The sequence below is a fragment of the Haliotis rufescens genome, unplaced genomic scaffold, assembly GCF_023055435.1.
Source record: "Haliotis rufescens isolate VD_foot unplaced genomic scaffold, xgHalRufe1.0.p SCAF_11, whole genome shotgun sequence".
In the NCBI taxonomy this organism is placed as follows: Eukaryota; Metazoa; Mollusca; class Gastropoda; order Lepetellida; family Haliotidae; genus Haliotis; species Haliotis rufescens.
In genome coordinates this window covers 22,028,645-22,051,318 of record NW_025963791.1, presented here as the reverse complement: position 1 = coordinate 22,051,318, position 22,674 = coordinate 22,028,645, and the positions used below count along the sequence as shown (strand labels likewise).

Genomic DNA, 22,674 nt, shown 5'->3' with positions numbered 1-22,674 from the left:
ATGTGCTATGAACACATGATGAATCAGAACAAATTAATGTGTTTTATTTATAAGATATTTCTGATCTTAGCCTGTATGTAATGTCAGCTGTCACCAAATTGCCTATTTGCTGCAGTTTATCATTATTATTTTTAAAGAACAGACAATTCATTGTATTCAGTGATAATAATATTAGTTTTGCCAGAACATTAATGGGGAAAAGATCACTGCAGCCTCAAAACAAATTACAAAGATAGATCATGTTTAACCATGGATAAGTTGGCTGCTACGCCTGCTTTACTACCATGATAAAGAGTATATTGCTGATAGCAAGCTGTTGCTGTCAGTGTTGACTTAGCAGTGTTTAGACGCTGAACGTGTAGCATTGGAAGTTGAATTAATTCATCATTTTATTTTGTCTAAAAAAGTAAACGTGTACAAGTGCAGCTTAAGTCACATGTAACCATGGTAACATGTACATTTAGAATAGACAATGATAGGCATTTTGTGATTACAGTAGAACATGGATATAATGAACTACAAGGGACCAGAGAAATCGGTTCCATATATCTGTTGTTCACTTTATAGTTTTTCGCTCGGAAACGTCTGTCATCTTGGATAAAATCTTGCAGCATTGACTTGTATTAGCAATGATCACTTCATAGCATTCAACTGATAACATTTTATGACATTCATATAATATCATTTAATTCATAACATTTTTGGAACATTGTTATCAAATACATGTAAACATATTCACATTTTATGATTTACATCTGGGGAGATGTGTAGTCGGTGATTTTGCTCTGGCCTCGATTGTGTTGATTCACCGTTGATTGCATGCAGCCAATTGTCAGTGACACTTGACACTGAGTGAGATTTCTCAGTTCGCTATACACGTCACTAATTAGTGGTAGATGGGTTTGTCGGTGATCAGATATCAGTTCGCTTTATCCGTTAGTTCGCTGTAGAAAGTTTGTTATATACATAAATTTTATATGATATTATATAGGAGATAAATCGGGAATTTTTTAACAGTTCATTGTATCCGTTTGTTCGTTCTATCCGTTTGTTCGCTCTATCCGCGTTCGTTATATCCGTGTTCTACTGTATTAGATCTAACCATGGTGGGACACATGTGAACCAGTGGCCTACGTACTCTAAGCTTATTAAACGTGACACATTTAGCTCAGAGTTTTGTCTAGGAATCCAAACTGCTCCTTGCTCCAACTGCTATATTTACATTCGTGTAATTTAGAATTACAATTATGGATGGAATTATGAATATGAAACTGTGTCACTCTGTAATAATGATGGTAATGATTAACTATTATATTGATTAGTCGGTGATGCATCGGTGGATTACGATTTTTTACTTCTCAATACAAGTATCGATCACTGTCACACACCAAGTAAAAAATATTGATTCTTACCTTCAACATTTGCTTGAATAACTGTTTCACCAAACACTAATAATTAGTGACATTAGTCGTGAAATGTAAATATTGTCATCCATTTCGCCATACTTGACACTACCAACTGTAAGTCATCCATTGCGCCATACTTGACACTACCAACTGTAAGTCATCAGTGTGCCATACTTGACACTACCAACTGTAAGTTATCCATTGCGCCATACTTGACACTACCAACTGTAAGTCATCCATTGCACCATACTTGACACTACCAACTGTAAGTCATCCATTGCGCCATACTTGACACTACCAACTGTAAGTCATCCATTGTGCCATACTTGACACTACCAACTGTAAGTCATCCATTGCGCCATACTTGACACTACCAACTGTAAGTCATCCATTGCGCCATACTTGACACTACCAACTGTAAGTCATCAGTGTGCCAAGTAGTTGGCCATATTGTCTATGAAAAAGATGGCATACTCACCACAGATATGAGCACATGCATGTGTCGTGATAGGTATCGGATCATGAGCAAGGTATCATGATGCGTTTCGGATCAAAAAGTTGGTGTACCATTTCACTGTACCCGCCATGACCAACTGCTAGACCAATCTGTGAGTAATCGTCACCATACGTTGACAAGTGCCCAATACTTAGCCTCAAAATAGAACCGACAGTCCATTTTTTCTTGTGTATGTTATAGACTATTTGGAGAAGACATATTGGTGTAGAAGGTGTAAATAATTGCCTTGTAAGTTGTAACTATTATTGGAAATGTTTTGGTTCCATCATCGTTTGAACTAAATTTATTCTCTACTTGTCAATCTCTGATGACAAAGTTAACTTGTGTATCATATTGATTGACATTTAGTCTCAGAAATAAAGTTCTCTTATTTAAAAGCATATATCTACAAAAAGAATTTGTTTTATTTTTGGAGCCCAGAACAATCCTTATTTTCACCTGAGGCAGTGTAGACATGCCAAATCATTCTAGACTTGAGCTGGACTCCTTTTTTAATTTATTCTCTAGGGCCTAGGAGTCAGGCTACATGTTAATAAGCTCCCATCTCCCATTTTCTTAGTGCTCGGGTCTCTTTATACAATGAATACGACGATATACATCTTTCACTAGAAATGTGTAAAATATGCATTTTTAATTTCAGAGAAAAATACTTGATGGAAGTCTTGGATTTGCTGCTGGGGTAAGTATTTATGTGAATATTTTGAAAATGAATTTGAATATTTCCTCAATTGGCCTTAGGGGCTCGTGACTTTACAGTAAAACATATCAGATTGAATCCAGAGAGGGTTGGGTGAAGTGGATTTGGTGCAGGACTCTGATATCTCAACATATTGTCAGATTGGATCTGGTCATGTCATGATACATAATGCGACACCTGACATTTTTTTAGTCATTTACAGATACAGTCAAGTCTCGTTAATCCGACATCGTTGGTTGCACATGATTGTGTCGGATTAACGAGTATGTCGGATTAACGAAATTAAGTGATTTGTGATCGAAAATCGGACATCTTCACGATAGATAATAACCGTGTGTTTCCTCGTGTAAATGCAAGTGCTACTGTCTTAACAACTTGCTTCATCTACTTAAAATAGTCTGTCAGTGTTTTCTGTTTCTCACATTTTGAAGGCACATTTCTCAAAGTCCCCTGTTCGCTTGACGTCTAGGGCTGGTGGTTCTTCAGCATCAACATTGTCGAGGTGTAATTTCATTTGTTTCTTATAATAAAGCTTGAAATTCTTTATGATCCCAGCATCTAGTGTTAATTGTTAAAGTTAATCTCTGCAGCCGGTGCGTGTCAAAACACGGGGTTGTGTACTCGCGGGCAGATGACCACGGAGTACGCTGACCACTGTGTCGGATTAACGAGACTGATTAATGAGTGATTTCGGTAATTCGTTGCAAATTAGGTGTGTCGGAGTCGGAGTGCGAGAATGTCGGATTAACGGGACTAAATAGCGCTGAATCAATCGGTTCCCATCATTTGTGTCAGATAAAGCCGAGTGTCGGATTAACGAGTGTCGGATTAACGAGACTTGACTGTACATTGTCTTGAGATCCTTACAAATGACACAACCAGAAAATAGTATTTTTCATTTTTTGTGCATGCCATTTTGCATGTCATCATTATAATGCCTATACATACCATGATATATTGGCTCTTGTATTGATTTGTATCGATGCATGACCTACTGATACAATACATGTATCATGATACAGGGCAATCTCATAAAAAGCAGATCTCAGTTCTCGCTACTGCTAGACAAAGATCTGAGGACATCCCATTCCAGCTTACATCAGAATGATCTTTTGCAAACTTTGACCAACCAGTGAAATTACTAACAAGAAGCAAACATTAGCCAATCATAAAGCAGCTTTCTTGAGCTTTATGGCACTAGTTTCAAACTGGCAACTTTCATTCCAGGCTACACTTTTATATTTTGACAAAGTTCTCGATTCCAAATTTGAAAACTGAACTAGGAAAATTCTGAAATGTCTAATCATGCTAATAGATGGCCGAGCTTGTATGGCAATACTCCCCAGGGCTATGAAAAGTCTCTTCCACTTCAAAAGTTTATCCCACTGAGCGAGAGATAGACAGTGATTTTAACAGAATCAGCCATACAGCCTCTAACTGTCATACAGACTACTCTGCGTTATGCTTTTCGACGTTGCATTGTTAGAAAACACATTCAACTGTCACTTTCCCAATCTGACGTGACCCATAATGGGATGTCTTCAGATCTTTGTTCAGCTTTAGCAGGAACTAAGATCTGATTTGTATGAGATTGTGGTACCGGGTAAGTTAGTTACACCCAGTGTTCGAAATAAGCACATGCCCTCGGGCCTGTGGAGGTAGATCTTGTGTCAGTCCCGTAGTTTTACATTTGTTTCATTTCAAACACTGGTTACATCTCTATCTTAAATCAATCCACATGATCCAAGGGTGTTGTCCATGAATGTTATTGGAAGGTGTCCAGAAGGGAGGTGTTCAGAAGGGAGGGGAGACATTTTGTTTTTAGCATGTTTAGCTTGGTTCGCAGTTGGCATTGGTTTTGGTGTCAGCGTCACATTCCCATACTATTCAGAGCCATAACTTGAAAACCATTCAATAATTTTCAACAAAACTTGGCATATGCATTGCTCATCAGATTACGAGTGCCTTTTTTAATCTTTCTAAATTTTATTTCGTCCATGGAAACAATTGGGCCTCAAACAACTCAAGGCATCATTTCTGAATCATAACCCTCAAACTAATGAATATTTTTGCATGAAACATGTGCATCTATTGCATTTTCATATTTTCAAATTTTTAATTTCTTGTATGTTTCCCACTAAATCTCTACAGCTAATGAATATTTCTGCATGAAACCATTATCTTTCCAGTCTAAAATTTGCTATTATTATTTTATGGATTTGCAAACACATTTACAGTAACCATGGTAACAGCTATTAACTAATGTATAAAAAAAGGAAGGGGAACATATGTTTTTGAGTAAAAACACATTCTAGTTCATGTTATACATGGGTTTCATCCATGAGTGTTATCCATAGGTTTCATCCATGAGTGTTATCCATAGGTTTCATCCATGAGTGTTATCCATGGGTTTCATCCATGAGCGTTATCCATGGGTATCATCCATGAGTGTTATCCATGGGTATTATCCATGGGTATAATCTATGAGTGTCATCCATGAGTGTTATCCATGGGTATTATCCATGAGTGTGGTTTTTGTTTTTTTTCATCCATGGGTGTTATCAGTGTTTTCCATGAGTGTTATCCATAGGTGTTTTCCATGAGTGTTATCCATGGGTTTCATCCATGGGTTTCATCCATTGGTGTTATCCATGAGTGTTATCCATTGGTGTTATCCATGAGTGTTATCCATAGGTTTCATCCATGAGTGTTATCCATGGGTTTCATCCATGAGCGTTATCCATGGGTTTCATCCATGAGCGTTATCCATGGGTGTCATCCATGAGCGTTATCCATGGGTGTCATCCATGAGTGTTATCCATGGGTATAATCTATGAGTGTCATCCATGAGTGTTATCCATGGGTATTATCCATGAGTGTGGTTTTTGTTTTTTTTCATCCATGGGTGTTATCAGTGTTTTCCATGAGTGTTATCCATAGGTGTTTTCCATGAGTGTTATCCATGGGTTTCATCCATGGGTTTCATCCATTGGTGTTATCCATGAGTGTTATCCATAGGTGTTATCCATGTTCGCCATAGGTTTCATTCATGAGTGTTATCCATGGGTGTTTTCCATGAGTGTTATGCATGACGCAGCATGAGTGTTATGCATTGGTGTTTTCTGTGACTGAGTGTTATTCATGGTTGACCATGTTATCCATGTGTGTTGCAGGTGATGACAGCAGCATCCTACTGGTCACTGCTGGCTCCGGCGATAGAGTTTGCTGAACACTCAGGGCTGTATGGGCAGAATGGAGAGTGGGCTTTCATCCCTGTGGCTGTGGGATTTGTTCTTGGGGCCATCTTTGTCTATGCTGCAGACATAGTTTTACCAAATATGGTATGTTCAACTAAACATGCAAAAAACAATAGAGTTTGAGGACGTTTGGCAAATTTTGTCAAAGAAAATGTTTGAATAATAGAATGACCAGATGCTAAGAGTGACAGTAAGGTAGGTTAGCGTTCTCCTCAAGGGTGAGATAGACTTTCTCCATGATAAGTGATGCACTATATGCAACATTGCAACACCATCAATCACGGATGGCATCACTCTTGTCTGAATCGAATAATTTCAACCTTGGCACGTTGTGGGTGCGGGGTCATTACAAAGAATAACGCACCCTAGTGGTATAAAGTGAATTAACACTAGGATATGTTTTAACCATTGTTTCACCAAGTTGTTTTCTTTGTAACTACCCGGTATGTGCCAGGGTTTGATGTGGGGGATAAGATAAGATAATGCTTCTTTGCCTGTAAGGGAATTCTTACATCTGAGCATCACAAATGTCACAAAAAACATAATAAATAAAGGGGATTCAAGGATTATCCTTGATATTTTTACCTTTGGGAGAAAATCTACCCTAGTCCAAAAGCAATGAGATTTTTTGGCGTGTGGTGAAATTTTGCTAATTTTCAGAGATATTTCTCTTGACACATTGGAAACTGTATTTAATTTTCGGTACTTGTGACTCGAATAATGTTGCAATTAATGTTACAAGATTATATGGATATATCCTCGGATATCCTATTTTCGAACATAAATTATTCCACTGCGCATATTTAGAAATATTAGCATTAGTATTAACAAAACATTACATTAGTACTTATGTTTCTGTTGATTGTCTACTTTTGGAGAAATTACACTAATATTTATGTTTTTCTGTTCATTGTCAACTTTATTGGGAATTATTCGTGAGGACAATTATAGATCGTTTAGGAGGCATGTTGACCACCATCAGCAGTTCATTTCGTTGGCATGCAGGAGACAATCTGCAGTTACCAAATTTCGACAATGTGTGTTTATATTGTAACTTAATATATATTTAAAAATGATGAAATGAAGTAGCGACAGTTTGTTGGCAAAAAATACATTACTTACATTCCAGTGCATTCGCCAATTTCGCTGTCTTATTTCCTTCTGTCGTGTGTACTGTATCAGAGACCGGGTCTCTGACCATATCAAATTATATCTTATCAATATGGACTTTTCAATTAATTAGAAGTGACAGTTCAGTATACGACGACTATTGCTCCAGGTTCACCCTTTTGTTTAATTGGCAACAATTAAGTCATTTACTTCCCGCAGAAGGTGGCGTGTTTGCCATGTGCAGCAGCCAGAAATGTCACCGGAAGTTGAAAAGACTGTTGACATTCACGTTGTTTATGAATTACATTTGAAAGATTAAGTCACAGTTTTCAAGTTTTTTGGACAACTCTGGAAACAATTGAATCGTGGTATGTTCTAAAAAATCTAAATCCAACTTGCTGTTTGGCCACTAGAAAAAGTTCAAAATTCGTAATTCACGCTCAGTGACCATTCTTGCACGAGGGTATGTTCATGAAAACTCAGTGCCGCCTTATCTAAAGACTAAGTGAATCTCATCTAAATTACGATTGTTTGTGATCTGAAATTTGTATATTATTATAGAGAAAGAGTTGTAGGTATATTCATTTAGTTTTTGTTTTGTTGTCATTCCAAAATTAAAATTTGCTCACACAAGGATTTAATATTTGTTTAAAAGTGATATGCTAACTGGAATGGAAAAGGTGTTGGAGTGTTTAGATTGAACTTTCAAAATGAGATATCTTCTTCCTGATGGTGAAATAGAATGACAAGAGTTTAAAAAGTGAGATGGATTGTCTAAAATTCATGGGGCTAAATCAACATTCTTTTCGTATAAAACTTCCAGGTTCTCGCATACACATCTGGCAATCTGTCCTCCTAATCCTACAATTTCTTCAGTCTATTCTTGTTTTGTTGTGAGAGGCCACGGTACCAGTATTGCACAGAGAATGTTAAAACAGACTGAATACAACATTATTTTAGAGTCAATGTTAAAAGATCTCAGTTTCCGTAAAAAGTATAGGTGAGATTGACACTATCCGTGAATGGTATCTGTGTTTTGAGAAAATGTCAAGTTATTGTCAGTGATGGTTCTGAGGTACTTGTATTCTGACACAAGTTGTTGGGTTTCTCCATTAATGATCACTGGTGTAATGTCAGACTTCTTTTGCCGGAAATCTATAAGTTCTTTTTGTCATATTTTGCTAGACTCTTGTCATAACCAGTAAAGATGGGAATGCAGGCGGTCGCAGTGTATGACCATGCTAATGTTGTGCCGTCAGACATGTTGCTCATGCCCTCAATCACCGGTTTGTCTGGTCTAGATGAGACTATTTCCAGGCAGGTGGGAGTTTGCGATAACATTGCTGGCTGCAGTATTTTATAACATTGTGACATTCATCAGAATTTTGATGACATTGATCTTTTTTCATCTAAGGGAGGTAACCCAAGCGATCTTGCCCATTCTCTGGATGTGGAGACAAAGTTAGAAAAAGATGGGAACTTAAATTATTCACCTCCTCAAGCATTTGACCAAGGTAAGTTTGACATGATGCAACATCAAGGTAAGAAGCCATGTATATATGATACAAGACAGGCAACTCTTTTAGGATATTCCCCAAGTGCTGATTCTGGACAGAATTTCCCCACAACCCCATGCCCACTAAATTGAGGGTTGGTCAGTTAAAATAAGTGGCTGGTGAACTGTATGTTATCTTACCTTGATGGCTCTGATCAATACTCATGGTACTAACTAATTACTGGTTTGCCTGTCCTAGACTTGATTATCTATGGGCCAGCCCCAGGGGAATTCTTTGGTAGGTTAGGTCGGTGTCCTCCCAAAACGCCTACATGCCAAAACACCTACAGCTTATAACAACAGTTGAATGCACACCTAATCCCCTGCCTGTTACCTTTGTCATTTAAATGGAATAACCCCAAGAATATTTACATACATTTTATTTTACTAATCAGTCAGATGATAAACACAATAAGTCACTAGCCAAGTTTCAAAAGATGACCAACAGCTTTCAAGTATTGAATGGGTGTTTTTAATCCCTGGGCCAAATGATCTTTTAAGCAGTACAAGCGATTCTCTACCTCTCGGTAGACTCGTTTTCTACTCCTGGGGGCGGCACCAAAGTCGATCTGCGAAATCTTGCCCCGATCTGCATGATCTTACTTCTTGATGACTTCAATGAAGTGGTAGATGTTGGGATGTCGATGGGGTAGTCCACTGTTCAGTCTGCTGTGGAATCCTTCCAGATTGTTGTTTGTTCCCAGACCTATCGTTGAGTGATGGTTCCACAATGGCAGCCGGAATCGTGCTCTGTCGTCAACCCAGTTGACAACCGCATAGTCAGTGAATTCAACAGCTCTGGCATGTCATCCATGGCTTCGATCCAGGTGTCTTGAATAACTGCTTGTGGAAGCAGAGGCAGTCCAGCAGCTCTTCCTTCTGTGGCGGTAGAGGGCGCTGCTCGTGGATGGAAAGGCAGACAGGATACGTGTTTCTTCTTGGTTATAGTTGGCTAGTTCTCCGTTGTACAGTGTGTGCATTTGTGTTGTTTCTTCTCTTGCTCTCTTCCTCAAGTTGTTGACAAAGCAGACACGCTGTATATTCTGGAGGATGGTTGTGTTCTGTAGAATTCCTAAGGATATTACCATCTATGGTCACTTTCCCTTACATGTGGTTTTTACACGCTTCAAGTGAATACAAGTCTGTCTCTCTACATTCCTGAGCAAACATACTCTTAATACAATTGGTTGAAATTGGTTTATTTAAATACTTTAGGTACATTTATGCTCCAACCTTCACTCGGTTTTAAACCAACTTGTATTTCCCGGAATAGTGTTAAGATAAGAAAACCTGCTTGTTCACCAGGTGTTTTGGCATGTAGGCGTTTTGGCAGATAACCGGCAGGTCCCCAGCAACCTATTTGTGTAGTAAGGGGCGATCAGGTGGTCAGGCTCGGTGACTTGGTTGATAACACGTTCTGGTGCCTCAATAGAGTGGATCGTTGCTCACAAAATTGATCACTGGATTGTCTGGTACAGATTTGATTATTTACAGGTTACTGTTATATAGCTGGAATATTGCTGAGAGTGGTGTTAAGTAACAAACAATCTAATTGAGAGGGCACAGTGATATTGCTGGAATAATGCTGACTGCAGCGTACAGCAACATTCAGTACCTCTGTTGTTGTATGACATTTAAAAGATTTGCTGTTGTATCAGCATTGTTTCAGCCATACACATGATATACTGATGTTGTTTTATGAAAGGGTAGAGAATATTATATTTTGTGCATTTCATTTTTGTTTGTACACTCATAATTCTCATTGATAAAACAAAAGTATTAAAATATATCTCCCCCTACCCCATCCGAAAAAATGGCAGATCCGTAAGCGTGGAATCATTGAAGATGAAGGCTTGAACTAAAATTCCCAGGTTTGCCTGAACCAGGCCTGATAAAACATAGCAGGTTCCCACGGCAAATCTGATTTGACTACTATATGATATGACACTTTGAAAGTCTGTCTTCAGATTGTCTCCCTTTGACCTACCAGGATCCAGTTGTTGTTGGTAGGAATTACAGATTTACAATGATTTTGTCCTTATCTTATCAGCACCATTACATTGTCATTGCAAAGCTGTTTTTTTATAACTACCATATGAAAGTCTGTTCCCTGCAGATTATCTCCCTTAGCCCTGTAAGGATCCACTGGTTGTTGGTTTGAATCACAGATTCTCAATGATTATTATCCTTGTCCTATCAGCACCATTCCCATTCTCTTTGGTTTCACCAAAGTAGTAAGTGTCTGTGACCGGCATCAATTTAAGAATCCCAGTGGCTTTAAAACCAACTGACTCACTCCGTCTTCAATGTTCCTGGCTTCAGGTTACGATGATAACTTCGCCAAGTCACCAGCTGGCACACGACAGAGGCGACCAGTGCCGACCAACAGTTATTACCAGGCTGCTTCTAACCATGAGTCTATAGACTTGTCTGTCTCTGAGAAGCACCTTACAGAATCCAGGAATACCAGCTGGAGAAGAATACTCTTGTTAATAGTCGCCATTACAGTTCATAATATACCAGGTAAGGGCTGATGACCATTAACACAGAATCATAATATACCAGGTAAGGGCTGATGACCATTAACACAGAATCATAATATACCAGGTAAGGGCTGATGACCATTAACACAGAATCATAATATACCAGGTAAGGGCTGATGACCATTAACACAGAATCATAATAAAAGTAGGACTGAGGACCATTAACACAGAATCATAATATACCAGGTAAGGGCTGATGACCGTTAACACAGAATCATAATATACCAGGTAAGGGCTGATGACCATTAACACAGAATCATAATATACCAGGTAAGGGCTGATGACCATTAACACAGAATCATAATAAAAGTAGGGCTGATGACCATTAACACAGAATCATAATATACCAGGTAAGGGCTGATGACCGTTAACACAGAATCATAATATACCAGGTAAGGGCTGATGACCATTAACACAGAATCATAATAAAAGTAGGACTGAGGACCATTAACACAGAATCATAATATACCAAGTAAGGGCTGAGGACCATTAACACAGAATCTTGTTTCATTAACCTCCAGAAAGTAGCTATTGGTTCTTCAGAGGGGGAAAAGGTGGGGTAGCAATATATGATCAAGGACGGGTTACTTTTACTGTATATTTTGGTAATTGGTTGGGATTCCGGGTAAGAATAGGTGCCCACCATCCAATTCTTATAACAAGCGACTAAATGGATTAGGTGATCAGACTCGGTGACTTGGTTGATTGCTTGCCATCATGTCCCTTTTGTATGGATCGAAGCTTGTGATGTCAATCACTAGATTGTCTGGTAGATATTACATTATCTATTTAACATCATATAGCTGGAGTATTGCTGAGTATGGTGTTAAAACACAAAACCAAAGCAATACTTTGTCCTTCATTCCATAGCTACCTTGCCACTTCTATTTAATTTAAATTTAATTTAATCCCCCATACATCTTCCATTGTCATATTACCTGTGAAGACCCGGGTTAGAATAGCTCTTCAGCAACTTCGGCATAAAAGGCGACTATGCTTGTCATAAGAGGCGACTAACGGGATTAAGTGGTCAGGCTCATTGACTTGGTTAATGCATGTCATCAATCCCAATTGCGTTGATAGATGCTCGTGATATCAATCACTTGATTTTCTGGTCCAGACTCGATTATTTACAAATCACCATCAAATAGCTTGAATATTGCTGAATGCAGCGTTAAACAACAAACCATCCAACCATTAGGTCTTCAGCAACCCATGCTTACCGTAAAAGGCGACTATGCTTGTCATAAGAGGTGACTAACGGGATCGGGTGGTCAGGCATGTCATTGTATCCAAATTGCCTAGATCGATGCTATGGATGTCAATCACTAGACTGTCTGGTCCAGACTCCATTATTTACAGACTGCCATCATATGGCTGCAATATTGCTGAGTGGGCGTTCTAAAACAAACAATGCAGAAATTACTTTTCTGAGTGCGGCATCAAACAACAAACAAACTTTAAAAGAAGGAAGAAAGAAAACATCAATTTTCATGTCCTTGACTAATTGTTTATAAATATTTTGGCATTTGCACATCTTAAAAAAACCCTGCATGATTACATTTTGTTATGTGTATATAGTCTATACATTTATTCATCATAATTTGTTTAAACATTTAATCATTGTAATCTGTTAGTACATTCACTCATTGTAATCTGTTAGTACATTCAATCATTGTAATTTGTTAGAACATTCAATCATTGTAATTTGTTAAAACATTCAATCATTGTTATCTGTTACAACTTTCAATCATTGTAATCTGTTAGTACATTCAATCATTGTAATCTGTTAGTACATTCAATCATTGTAATCTGTTAGAACATTCAATCATTGTAATCTGTTAGTACATTCAATCATTGTAATCTGTTAGTACATTCAATCATTGTAATCTGTTAGTACATTCAATCATTGTAATCTGTTAGAACATTCAATCATTGTAATCTGTTACAACACCCAATCATTGTAATCTGTTAGTACATTCAATCATTGTAATCTGTTAGAACATTCAATCATTGTAATCTGTTAGTACATTCAATCATTGTTATCTGTTACAACTTTCAATCATTGTGATCTGTTATAACATTCAATCATTGTAATCTGTTAATACATTCAATCATTGTAATCTGTTAGAACATTCAATCGTTGTAATCTGTTAGTACATTCAATCATTGTAATCTGTTAGAACATTCAATCATTGTAATCTGTTAGTACATTCAATCATTGTAATCTGTTAGAACATTCAATCATTGTAATCTGTTAATACTTTCAATACATGTTTTGTTTTCTCTTGTATTAACTTCCTCTTCCTTTCAGAGGGCCTTGCTGTAGGTGTAGGCTTTGGTGCTATAGGGAAGACAAAAACAGCTACTTTTGAAAATGCAAGGTAAAATATGGTTTGGGGCATAACAAACTGATTATTATTTTATCATAGTTGCTTGTTAACATATTTCCCACCAGATCAGCAAATTAGCATGAGTGAGGGAATTAGGTTGCACACCATAATGGAAAGCTCCAGATTAGCATGTGATTAGCTACATATTTGTGTAAAATATGCAGACTATATTACCATAATCAAATTAATTTTGGATTGCATGCATACTAATACGCATAACAAAATGTTAAAAACCCAAGTATAAGGACATGTGTGTAATGACCCAGTGTAGCATGTCCAACCTGCACACCCATATGTATTTATAGATCTATATTTGCTGATCAAAGGCAGCACCTATACTTTAAAGTGCTATGTCTCAGTGTAACGTAGACCTTTATCGCTGTTATCTTCTGCAACATACGACATTTTTGTACAATCATGTACTAATAGAGCAAAGTAGAAGCCACTTGATACAGCATTTGATGCAGAAGTATTGTAGAAAATATCTACTCTTTGATTTAAAATTATGCAATAGAATGAACCCAAGGGAATAATAATTTATTGAATAACCAAAACAGTCTATCAATACCCAATGAGAGTGGTATCGTGTGAGTAAATACGTAGTATCTCAAAATGTTATCTGGGCGCCGGTCTCTTATAGGGATAGCTGGTTCTTTTTTATTAATATAATCCAGAAATTATGATTTATACCAATAATTATTGCCTTAGAGACTTGTGCAAGTCTAGACTTTTGAATTTTGCTGTGGTTTTGTCTCGGTGCCAGATTCTCCAGTCAATGATTATAGCCAGTGCATATTCAGTTTGTGTGAATGGATTTTGTTGATCGTGAGAATTATTTCATGCCAAACACTTTAAAAAACCACTTGAAATTTTAAAAAAATATTAATAGACATAAAAAGCACAGAGGAATATCTGCAATAGTCGTGAAAAGATATCCCTCAAGTTTGTTCACGATTGGTGAATGGTACCAGCAATCTCAGCACTATGTACACAGTTATGTCAACATACCATCTTGAGACAGCAAGGCTTGAAAAGGAGAAAGATTAGGCTGTCTATCCTGGCATATTAATCATTAAATGACCTTGTGCACATGTACAACATCACATGATAGTGGAGCAGTGACAGGATTTAACCTGGTGCTGTGACGTGAAGCACTGAAATTTCTTCAAAAGTTATCTCCCTTTATATGTATGTTGGCCACAACAGTTGTGTAGTTGATATGCATCTAAGAGCCAAATGTTTGTCTCATGACCTATAACACTTTGCTAAGTTTAATATCATGGTACCAGTAGATGAGTTCAACCTGAAGTTTAAGTATATGAAGGGTTCAAAATTCCTCGTATCAGATTGCCAAAAATAACGGCGTGAAAATATGTTCCCTAAGCACACACACAAGTCTTCATGTTTTAAAGCTAAAATACCTATACCTGATGCTATTGTATGAACATGATGAAGTGGGTGATAAATGTTCTTTTGCTCAGTCGACTGGAGAAACACACCACTTAGTGACAAGTGTTCTTCTTTGGCAAACTTATATATATATATATATAGGGTACACGTATACGTTTTACAGTTGGAATAAACAACATTCCTGGTGCATCCCATTCAAGATATTGCAAATGTTTTAAATCTGAAGAGTCTACACATCTAGATAAACATATGTCATAGAATGGTTGACTTCCATTGAGAAATTATCCTACAATGTCTAAAACTATTTCCATTTGCGTAGTTATCCTTTGTTTACATTAGTTGTACGGCTCCATGTGCTGTCATTGAAGCCCTACGGAGAGCTAGCGATATGGTCACTTTGATGTGTGAAGATATATTGTCATGCACCTGACTGTTGTAGTCGTAGTAGTATATTTATATCATTATTCAAAACAATATGGAAGGTGCAGCATCAGGCTTGCATGAGGCCTGTCAGTTCTGATTTCAGAATAAGCACATTTGTTTACCAACAAAAGTCTGGTCATGTGACGTGCAAGTTAGCCTGTGGCAGTGGTGTTATGCTAAGTCACCACTGCGCCGGTGAATGATTATTGTATTGAATGCTGGGGCAAAATAAAGTCTTAAAATACCTCAAAATTAAGGAAAAAAGGAACTTTAAACAAATTCCACTTACAAAAAATATATATTTTTCAAGTTTGCCTTCCATTGGAACATAGTTGGGCAACCGAAAAAAATCCTTGTAATGACAGAATAAGTTTTGAATGGTTTCTTTGTTATGAGAAAATTCCATTGATGTGATCCCAATGTTCTGTTTCAGGAATTTAGCATTTGGAATAGGTATACAAAACTTCCCTGAGGGTCTTGCTGTTAGTCTTCCACTCAGAGGCTCGGGGATGTCTGTGTTCAAAAGCTTTTGGTACGTATTGAAATAACCATAGTTGTTATTGTACAGTTAGCATAATGTGTTACACTTCTTAAAGAGGTGGACTGCCTTTTTGGCCTGGACGGGCAGCCGGGTAGCCTTGTGGTTAATGCGTTTGCTCATCACGCAGAAGACCCGGGTTTGATTCCCGACACAGGTACAATTTGTGAGGCCCATTTCCTGTGTTCCCTGCTATAATAGGGGAAATATTGCTTAAAGCGGCTTAAAACCATATTCACTCATTCTCACTCACTCACTCACTCACTCACTCACTCACTGTGTTCCCTGCTATAATAGGGGAAATATTGCTTAAAGCGGCTTAAAACCATATTCACTCATTCTCACTCACTCACTCACTCACTCACTCACTCACTCACTCACTCACTCACTCACTCACACTCACTCACACTCACTCACTCACTCACTCACTCACTCACTCACTCACTTACTCACTCACTGGAAATAAAAACAAAATGTGCGGCAGGCTTTATGATGATGCGGGTGGTGCCTGAGAACCAAGACTATTATTTTTTTTAACCTTTAGTGAAATCAATTTCATTCTTATTCCCTCTGTTCAACCGAATGAAATTTCATTTACATACTACTCAAAAGAAGTTAAAGAACAACCAATTTTTTCATATGACTTTAGTTAATCTTTGGCCATGACAGATTTACTATAGTCATTTGAAAAAATCAGGTGTTCTTTTATTCCTTATGAGTACCTAGTATATATATTTCCAGCCTGTGCTTTAGCATGTCTAGCCTCTACCAGCAGTGATAAGCCCAAACTTGTCTTTCAGCATCTTTTTCACAAGACTTTAATCTGAACATATGGAATATTATTAACCAAGCTTTGTGAATTTGGAATTTAAGAGCCTTATTTTCCAGAAGTCACCCTGACTGCTTACTATACTGCTTGTGGCTAAAGTTGCAGACTGTTTCTTATTTCCTGCAGTTTTACCCTTTTACTGTCTTAGTCATTTCTCTGAAAGGAGGAGGGACTGAATTGGTCAAAATATTTTTCTAATTTATATTTTTAGACCTGAGTGTCTTATCAGTCCTAGTCCTCTACACCAGAAAATCAAATGGTCATCCCTTTATTACAAGTCTAACTAAATTGTCCTGTTATATGGGGCAGGCAGTGGTTTTGAACTGATGAGACTGAGACTGATCTATTCCTGCAGGTATGGTCAGCTGAGTGGGATGGTGGAACCAATTGCTGGTTTATTTGGTGCAGCAGCAGTGGTCGTCGCTGAACCTCTCCTTCCCTATGCCTTAGCCTTCGCTGCAGGTGCTATGATATATGTAGTTGTGGATGACATCGTCCCCGAAGCCCAAACATGGTAAGATCTTCTACATCACATAGTGTTTATAGCTCCTTGAAACCCTTGCATCTTGGTTTCTGGGTCAGAATAGGTCCCCAGCCATCTTGGTTGTTGTGAGCACCCACTACAGAGAATAGGGAGGTCATGGTTGTCGCCGTTGCTCGATTGGTGCTTTCAGTGACTGGTTTGTCTGGTACAACTATGTATATTTACAGGCTGCCATGGAGTAGATGGAACATTGCTGCAGCATAACATTACATTCACTCACTCAGTCACTTAGGATGTAAACATTTTGTGTTTTTAGATTTGTGGGTTTTATTGAGTATGCGATGCTCTTAAATATTCATTTGAAACCTATGGCAGTTTACTCAGTAAAATATCTGGGCATCAGATATTCAATCAAACCCACAAATCAGAAAAGATATAAAGTTTATTGACATTTTCTCTCTCTCTCTCTCTCTCTCTCTCTCTCTCTCTCTCTCTCTCCCTCTCTCTCTCTCCTCTCTCTCTCTCTCTCTCTCTCTCTCTCTCTCTCTCTCTCTCTCTCTCTCTCTCCATAAGGCCAGTTTTTAAAATTTGGGAATAAGGGGGAAAAAATGATTAAGGAAGTATCCATTTGTGAAATGCCTGAAAAATGCTGGACAACAACATTTTTCAACCAATCAAATTGCAGCACACACACCGAATCCTTTTACAATCACCCTTGGATCTGTTTTCTGGACTGTAGTTCTACCAACATCCATTGACTTTTGTTATGTATGTGGACAGCGTCTGATTACTCAATATGATCCTTTAAGATATGGGGTAGGGTAGGTCTTCCGCAACCCTTGCTTGCCGGAAAAGGCGACTATGATTGTCGTAAGAGGTGACTAACGGGATCGGGTGGTCAGACAAGCTGACTTGGTTGATGCATGTCATCGTATCCCAATTGCATGGCTCGATGCTCATGATGTTAATCGCTGGATTGTCTGGTCCAAACTTGATTATTTACAGACCGCTGTCATATAGCTGGAATATTGCTGAGTGCGGCGTTGAACAACAAACAAACCAAGATTACTCAGTATACCTGTGCCATAACCATGCCATCCTAGGTAACAATTCGCTCGTCACGCCGAAGAATCCGGGTTCGAATCCCGACATGGATACAATGTGTGAAGCCCATTTCTGGTGTGCCCCGCCATGATATTGCTGGAATATTGCTAAAAGCGGCATAAAACCATACTCACTCACTCACTGCTAGTCACTAGGTCACAAAGTGAACAAAACCACATAGAGGGACTGCCACAGGTTGACTGTGAAGGTGCCTGCACACCTGATGCACACCTGATGCACACCTGATGCACTCCCCATTGGGTTCACCAGGTACCATGATACATAACCAATCTAAGCTATGTTTTGAAACTATGCCTCATATGTTTTTTGGTGATAAATACTTCCATGTCTGAAGATGTGGCTTGGAAGTTACTGAAATATTGAAAACATGAGTTGTTAGAGATCTAAATTGGAAATATTGTTTGGCATAATCTAATGAAGAAATATTTGCCTAGCCACTCAACATTTGATGACGCGTTTTACAAATTCTATATCACAATGTAGTGTGAACATGTTACCATGGTTACAACCTCCTTGGAGCAGTGCTGGTTCACAACTGAGATCTTAATTAGTTCAGCTGTTCTCAGGACTATGACTGTAAGCTGATGGCCTGGATGTCCCACTTATTGAAGGTGCTGCCCTTACTGTGAAGAGTTGCATCCCTTGGGCACGCCAGAGTCCTTTGACTGACCGTTTTAATCCAAGATTCATTCTGACTATCAGTCTTGTCAGCACCATACCCGTGATCATGGGTTTCACCAAAGTGGTAGACTTCTAAAACCTGCATCACTTTGATCCCTCCTCCCACATCCAGCTGACGAGCCATGATACAAGGAAGGATCCAGCAATTATCAAAATCTCAATCTCATAAAAGTCAGGTCTTAGTTCTCTGGTTCTGAATCCACCTTTGGTAATATGACTGGAATATTGCCCCCTGAATCCGCCTTGGGTGATATGACTGGAATATTGCCCCCTGAATCCGCCTTGGGTGATATGACTGGAATATTCCCTTCTGAATCCGCCTTGGGTGTTATGACTGGACTATTGCCCCCTGAATCCGCCTTGGGTGTTATGTTTGGAATATTGCCCCCTGAATCCGCCTTGGGTGTTATGACTGGAATATTGCCCCCTGAATTTGCCTTGGGTGTTATGTCTGGAATATTGCCCCCTGAATCCGTCTTGGGTGTTATGACTGGAAGATTGCCCCCTGAATCCGCCTTGGGTGATATGACTGGAATATTGCCCTCTGAATCCGCCTTGGGTGATATGACTGGAATATTGCCCCCTGAATCCGCCTTGGGTGTTATGTCTGGAATATTGCCCCCTGAATCCACCTTGGGTGTTATGACTGGAATATCGCCCCCTGAATCCGCCTTGGTTGTTATGTTTGGAATATGGCCCCCTGAATAAGCCTTGGGTGTTATGTTTGGAATATTGCCCCCTGAATCCGCCTTGGGTGTTATGACTGGAATATTGCCCCCTGAATCCGCCTTGGGTGTTATGACTGGAATATTGCCCCCTGAATCCGCCTTGGGTGTTATGACTGGAATATTGCCCCCTGAATCTGCCTTGGGTGTTATGACTGGAATATTGCCCCCTGAATCCGCCTCGGGTGATATGACTGGAATATTGCCCCCTGAATTTGCCTTGGGTGTTATGACTGGAATATGGCCCCCTGAATCCGCCTTGGGTGTTATGTTTGGAATATTGCCCCCTGAATCCGCCTTGGGTGTAATGACTGGAATATTGCCCCCTGAATTCGCCTTGGGTGTTATGACTGGAATATTGCCCCCTGAATCCGCCTTGGGAGTTATGTCTGGAATATTGCCCCCTGAATCCGCTATGGGTGTTATGACTGGAATATTGCCCCCTGAATCCGCCTTGGGAGATATGACTGGAATATTGCCCCCTGAATCCGCCTTGGGTGTTATGTCTGGAATATTGCCCCCTGAATCCGCCTTGGGTGATATGACTGGAATATTGCCCCCTGAATCTGCCTTGGGTGTTATGTCTGGAATATTGCCCCCTGAATCCGCCTCGGGTGATATGACTGGAATATTGCCCCCTGAATCCGCCTTGGGTGTTATGACTGGAATATTGCCCCCTGAATCCGCCTTGGGAGTTATGTCTGGAATATTGCCCCCTGAATCCGCCTTGGGTGTTATGACTGGAATATTGCCCCCTGAATCCGCCTTGGGAGATATGACTGGAATATTGCCCCCTGAATCCGCCTTGGGTGTTATGTCTGGAATATTGCCCCCTGAATCAGCCTTGGGTGTTATGACTGGAATATTGCCCCCTGAATCCGCCTTGGTAGTTATGACTGGAATATTGCCCCCTGAATCAGCCTTGGGTGTTATGACTGGAATATTGCCCCCTGAATCCACCTTGGGTGATATGACTGGAATATTGCCCCCTGAATCCGCCTTGGGTGTTATGTCTGGAATATTGCCCCCTGAATCCGCCTTGGGTGTTATGTCTGGAATACTGCCCCCTGAATCCACCTTTGGTGATATGACTGGAATATTGCCCCCTGAATCCGCCTTTGGTGATATGACTGGAATACTGCCCCCTGAATCCACCTTTGGTGATATGACTGGAATATTGTTCAAAGCAGCATAAAACCGAATGCACCCATATTCTAGTTTTATCTGATGGCCTTTTGGCATTTACCAGTTCTTAATTTTATTTAATATTTGAGTAATGAACATTAGCTTGTAATCATTATTAAGTACCTCTAGCAAAAGCTTAAAACAACAGTTGCCTTTATCTTTCCATTGGTTGGGATGAAATTAACAAACACTAAATAGCATACTGATTTCATCTCTTATTATATGCTAGTGTTATATATATCTAAAAATTTAATATCCTGTCTTGTTATTACCTACATAAAAACCCTTGAATTGGGTGTCAACATTCAAACTGATCATTAAGTGCTGCAGTGATAGAGCTGACTAAAGGGGAATAACTCTTGTTGTATTACCTACACATGTCTGTGTGGGTCGTGGGTGTGTGGACAAGATGTGACCACCATCCCATGATATTTATGGCCTGATTTATGCCTACAGTTATAAAATGCTACCCAGGATCAATAAAATGTGGCTGTCCATCATCACGACAGATGACATTTGTCATAAATCTCATCAATTTCAGCCCCATGAACCTGATGAACATGTCAGTCAGCTAATAACTCCACCAGTATCTGAACAAGGCCAGCTAGTCACATCCTGAATCATTAACAGCTACTGTACAAGTAGGGCCACTGAATGTTTCCTGTGCTACTGCCCTAGTCCTGCACCATGACCGTGGAATATATTTATTTTATGAAAAAATAATAATCTAGAAATGCATACAAAAGCAAGAGTAGCCATCTCAAGCTAGCTCTATTCTGAAATCAGCATAGAGAATTGTTTTTATTTTTAGAGTCAAGAAGGATATTGTGTAATATAAGATTTCAGAGACTAAATGTTAGTCTACTACTGCCCCTGTTGAAGATAAGGGATCTTTCAGTCTCCTTTTTTTGTGTGTTTGTTGTCATGGCTGTTATTGGCTGTTATCACTTACTGTCATAATGGCATTTTTAGCTGACTGTGCATATTTCAATATTTGCAATGTGGACTAGAGGCTGATCAAGGATTTTGATTAAAAAGTCTGTGGCAATCAGTTTGGGGGAAAAAGCTTTGTCCAAAATTGAGACATATTTATTAAGTCCCTCTTTTCCTAAAATGTCAGGTGTTTCAACAATTGATGTACCGTATATGACCGCGGATAAGCCGACCCCGTAGATAAGCCGAGGTGTTAACTTGACCATTGAAATACGAAAGAAAATGACATGACCCGCAGATAAGCCGAACCAGGAATTGAAAGGCTAAAAACACTGCGAAGTCGGACTGCAAGACATGTGCCGGTACTCACAGATATTCAAAAATATAAGATGAAAAACGTTGTAATTATATTGAAAAAGTCATTATTATTTCTAATAAAGATTTAACAAACCAGTCATCCACTTTCATAATGTGGGAAGCTGTTTCTCGTGGGTTTTTTTAATCTCATAATGATCGTTATATGTTGCCATCAACAACGAAGCGCCATTTTCTGAATCGGTGTATATAGAATTATGAACCCGTGAGAAAATATATCGGCTAGAGCGAAGACTCGCAGTTTGAATTCAGAATCGTAAGCATGGCGTTTTCGTTTCAAACTCATGATGAGAATGTCAGTAATTAAAAATATACCAACTTTTATAACCCCCTTTACACCACTATTGTATGTTAATCCAATTGAATTAAATAAACTATCATACTATGAACACATTGAATGACCATCACTTACTCACAGGCTTCTCCAGTTTATTAAACTAATCTTTCAACAATTAATTAATTAAGCCCCTACTCCCAACACGATCGCT

The 22,674-nt window shown here is 38.9% G+C and overlaps 1 protein-coding gene across 1 annotated transcript in view; it reads left to right on the top strand.

Moving 5' to 3' along the window:
* The window catches only part of LOC124137213 (zinc transporter ZIP11-like), a 69,029-nt gene that overhangs the window by 5,713 nt on the left and 40,642 nt on the right, over nucleotides 1-22,674 (top strand). The window contains exons 2-8 of the mRNA XM_048392412.1: nucleotides 2,564-2,602; nucleotides 5,794-5,961; nucleotides 8,402-8,501; nucleotides 10,865-11,065; nucleotides 13,400-13,469; nucleotides 15,745-15,843; nucleotides 17,034-17,192. Coding sequence (XP_048248369.1) covers nucleotides 2,564-2,602; nucleotides 5,794-5,961; nucleotides 8,402-8,501; nucleotides 10,865-11,065; nucleotides 13,400-13,469; nucleotides 15,745-15,843; nucleotides 17,034-17,192 — 836 coding nt within the window. The remainder of the gene's footprint in view (nucleotides 1-2,563; nucleotides 2,603-5,793; nucleotides 5,962-8,401; nucleotides 8,502-10,864; nucleotides 11,066-13,399; nucleotides 13,470-15,744; nucleotides 15,844-17,033; nucleotides 17,193-22,674) is intronic.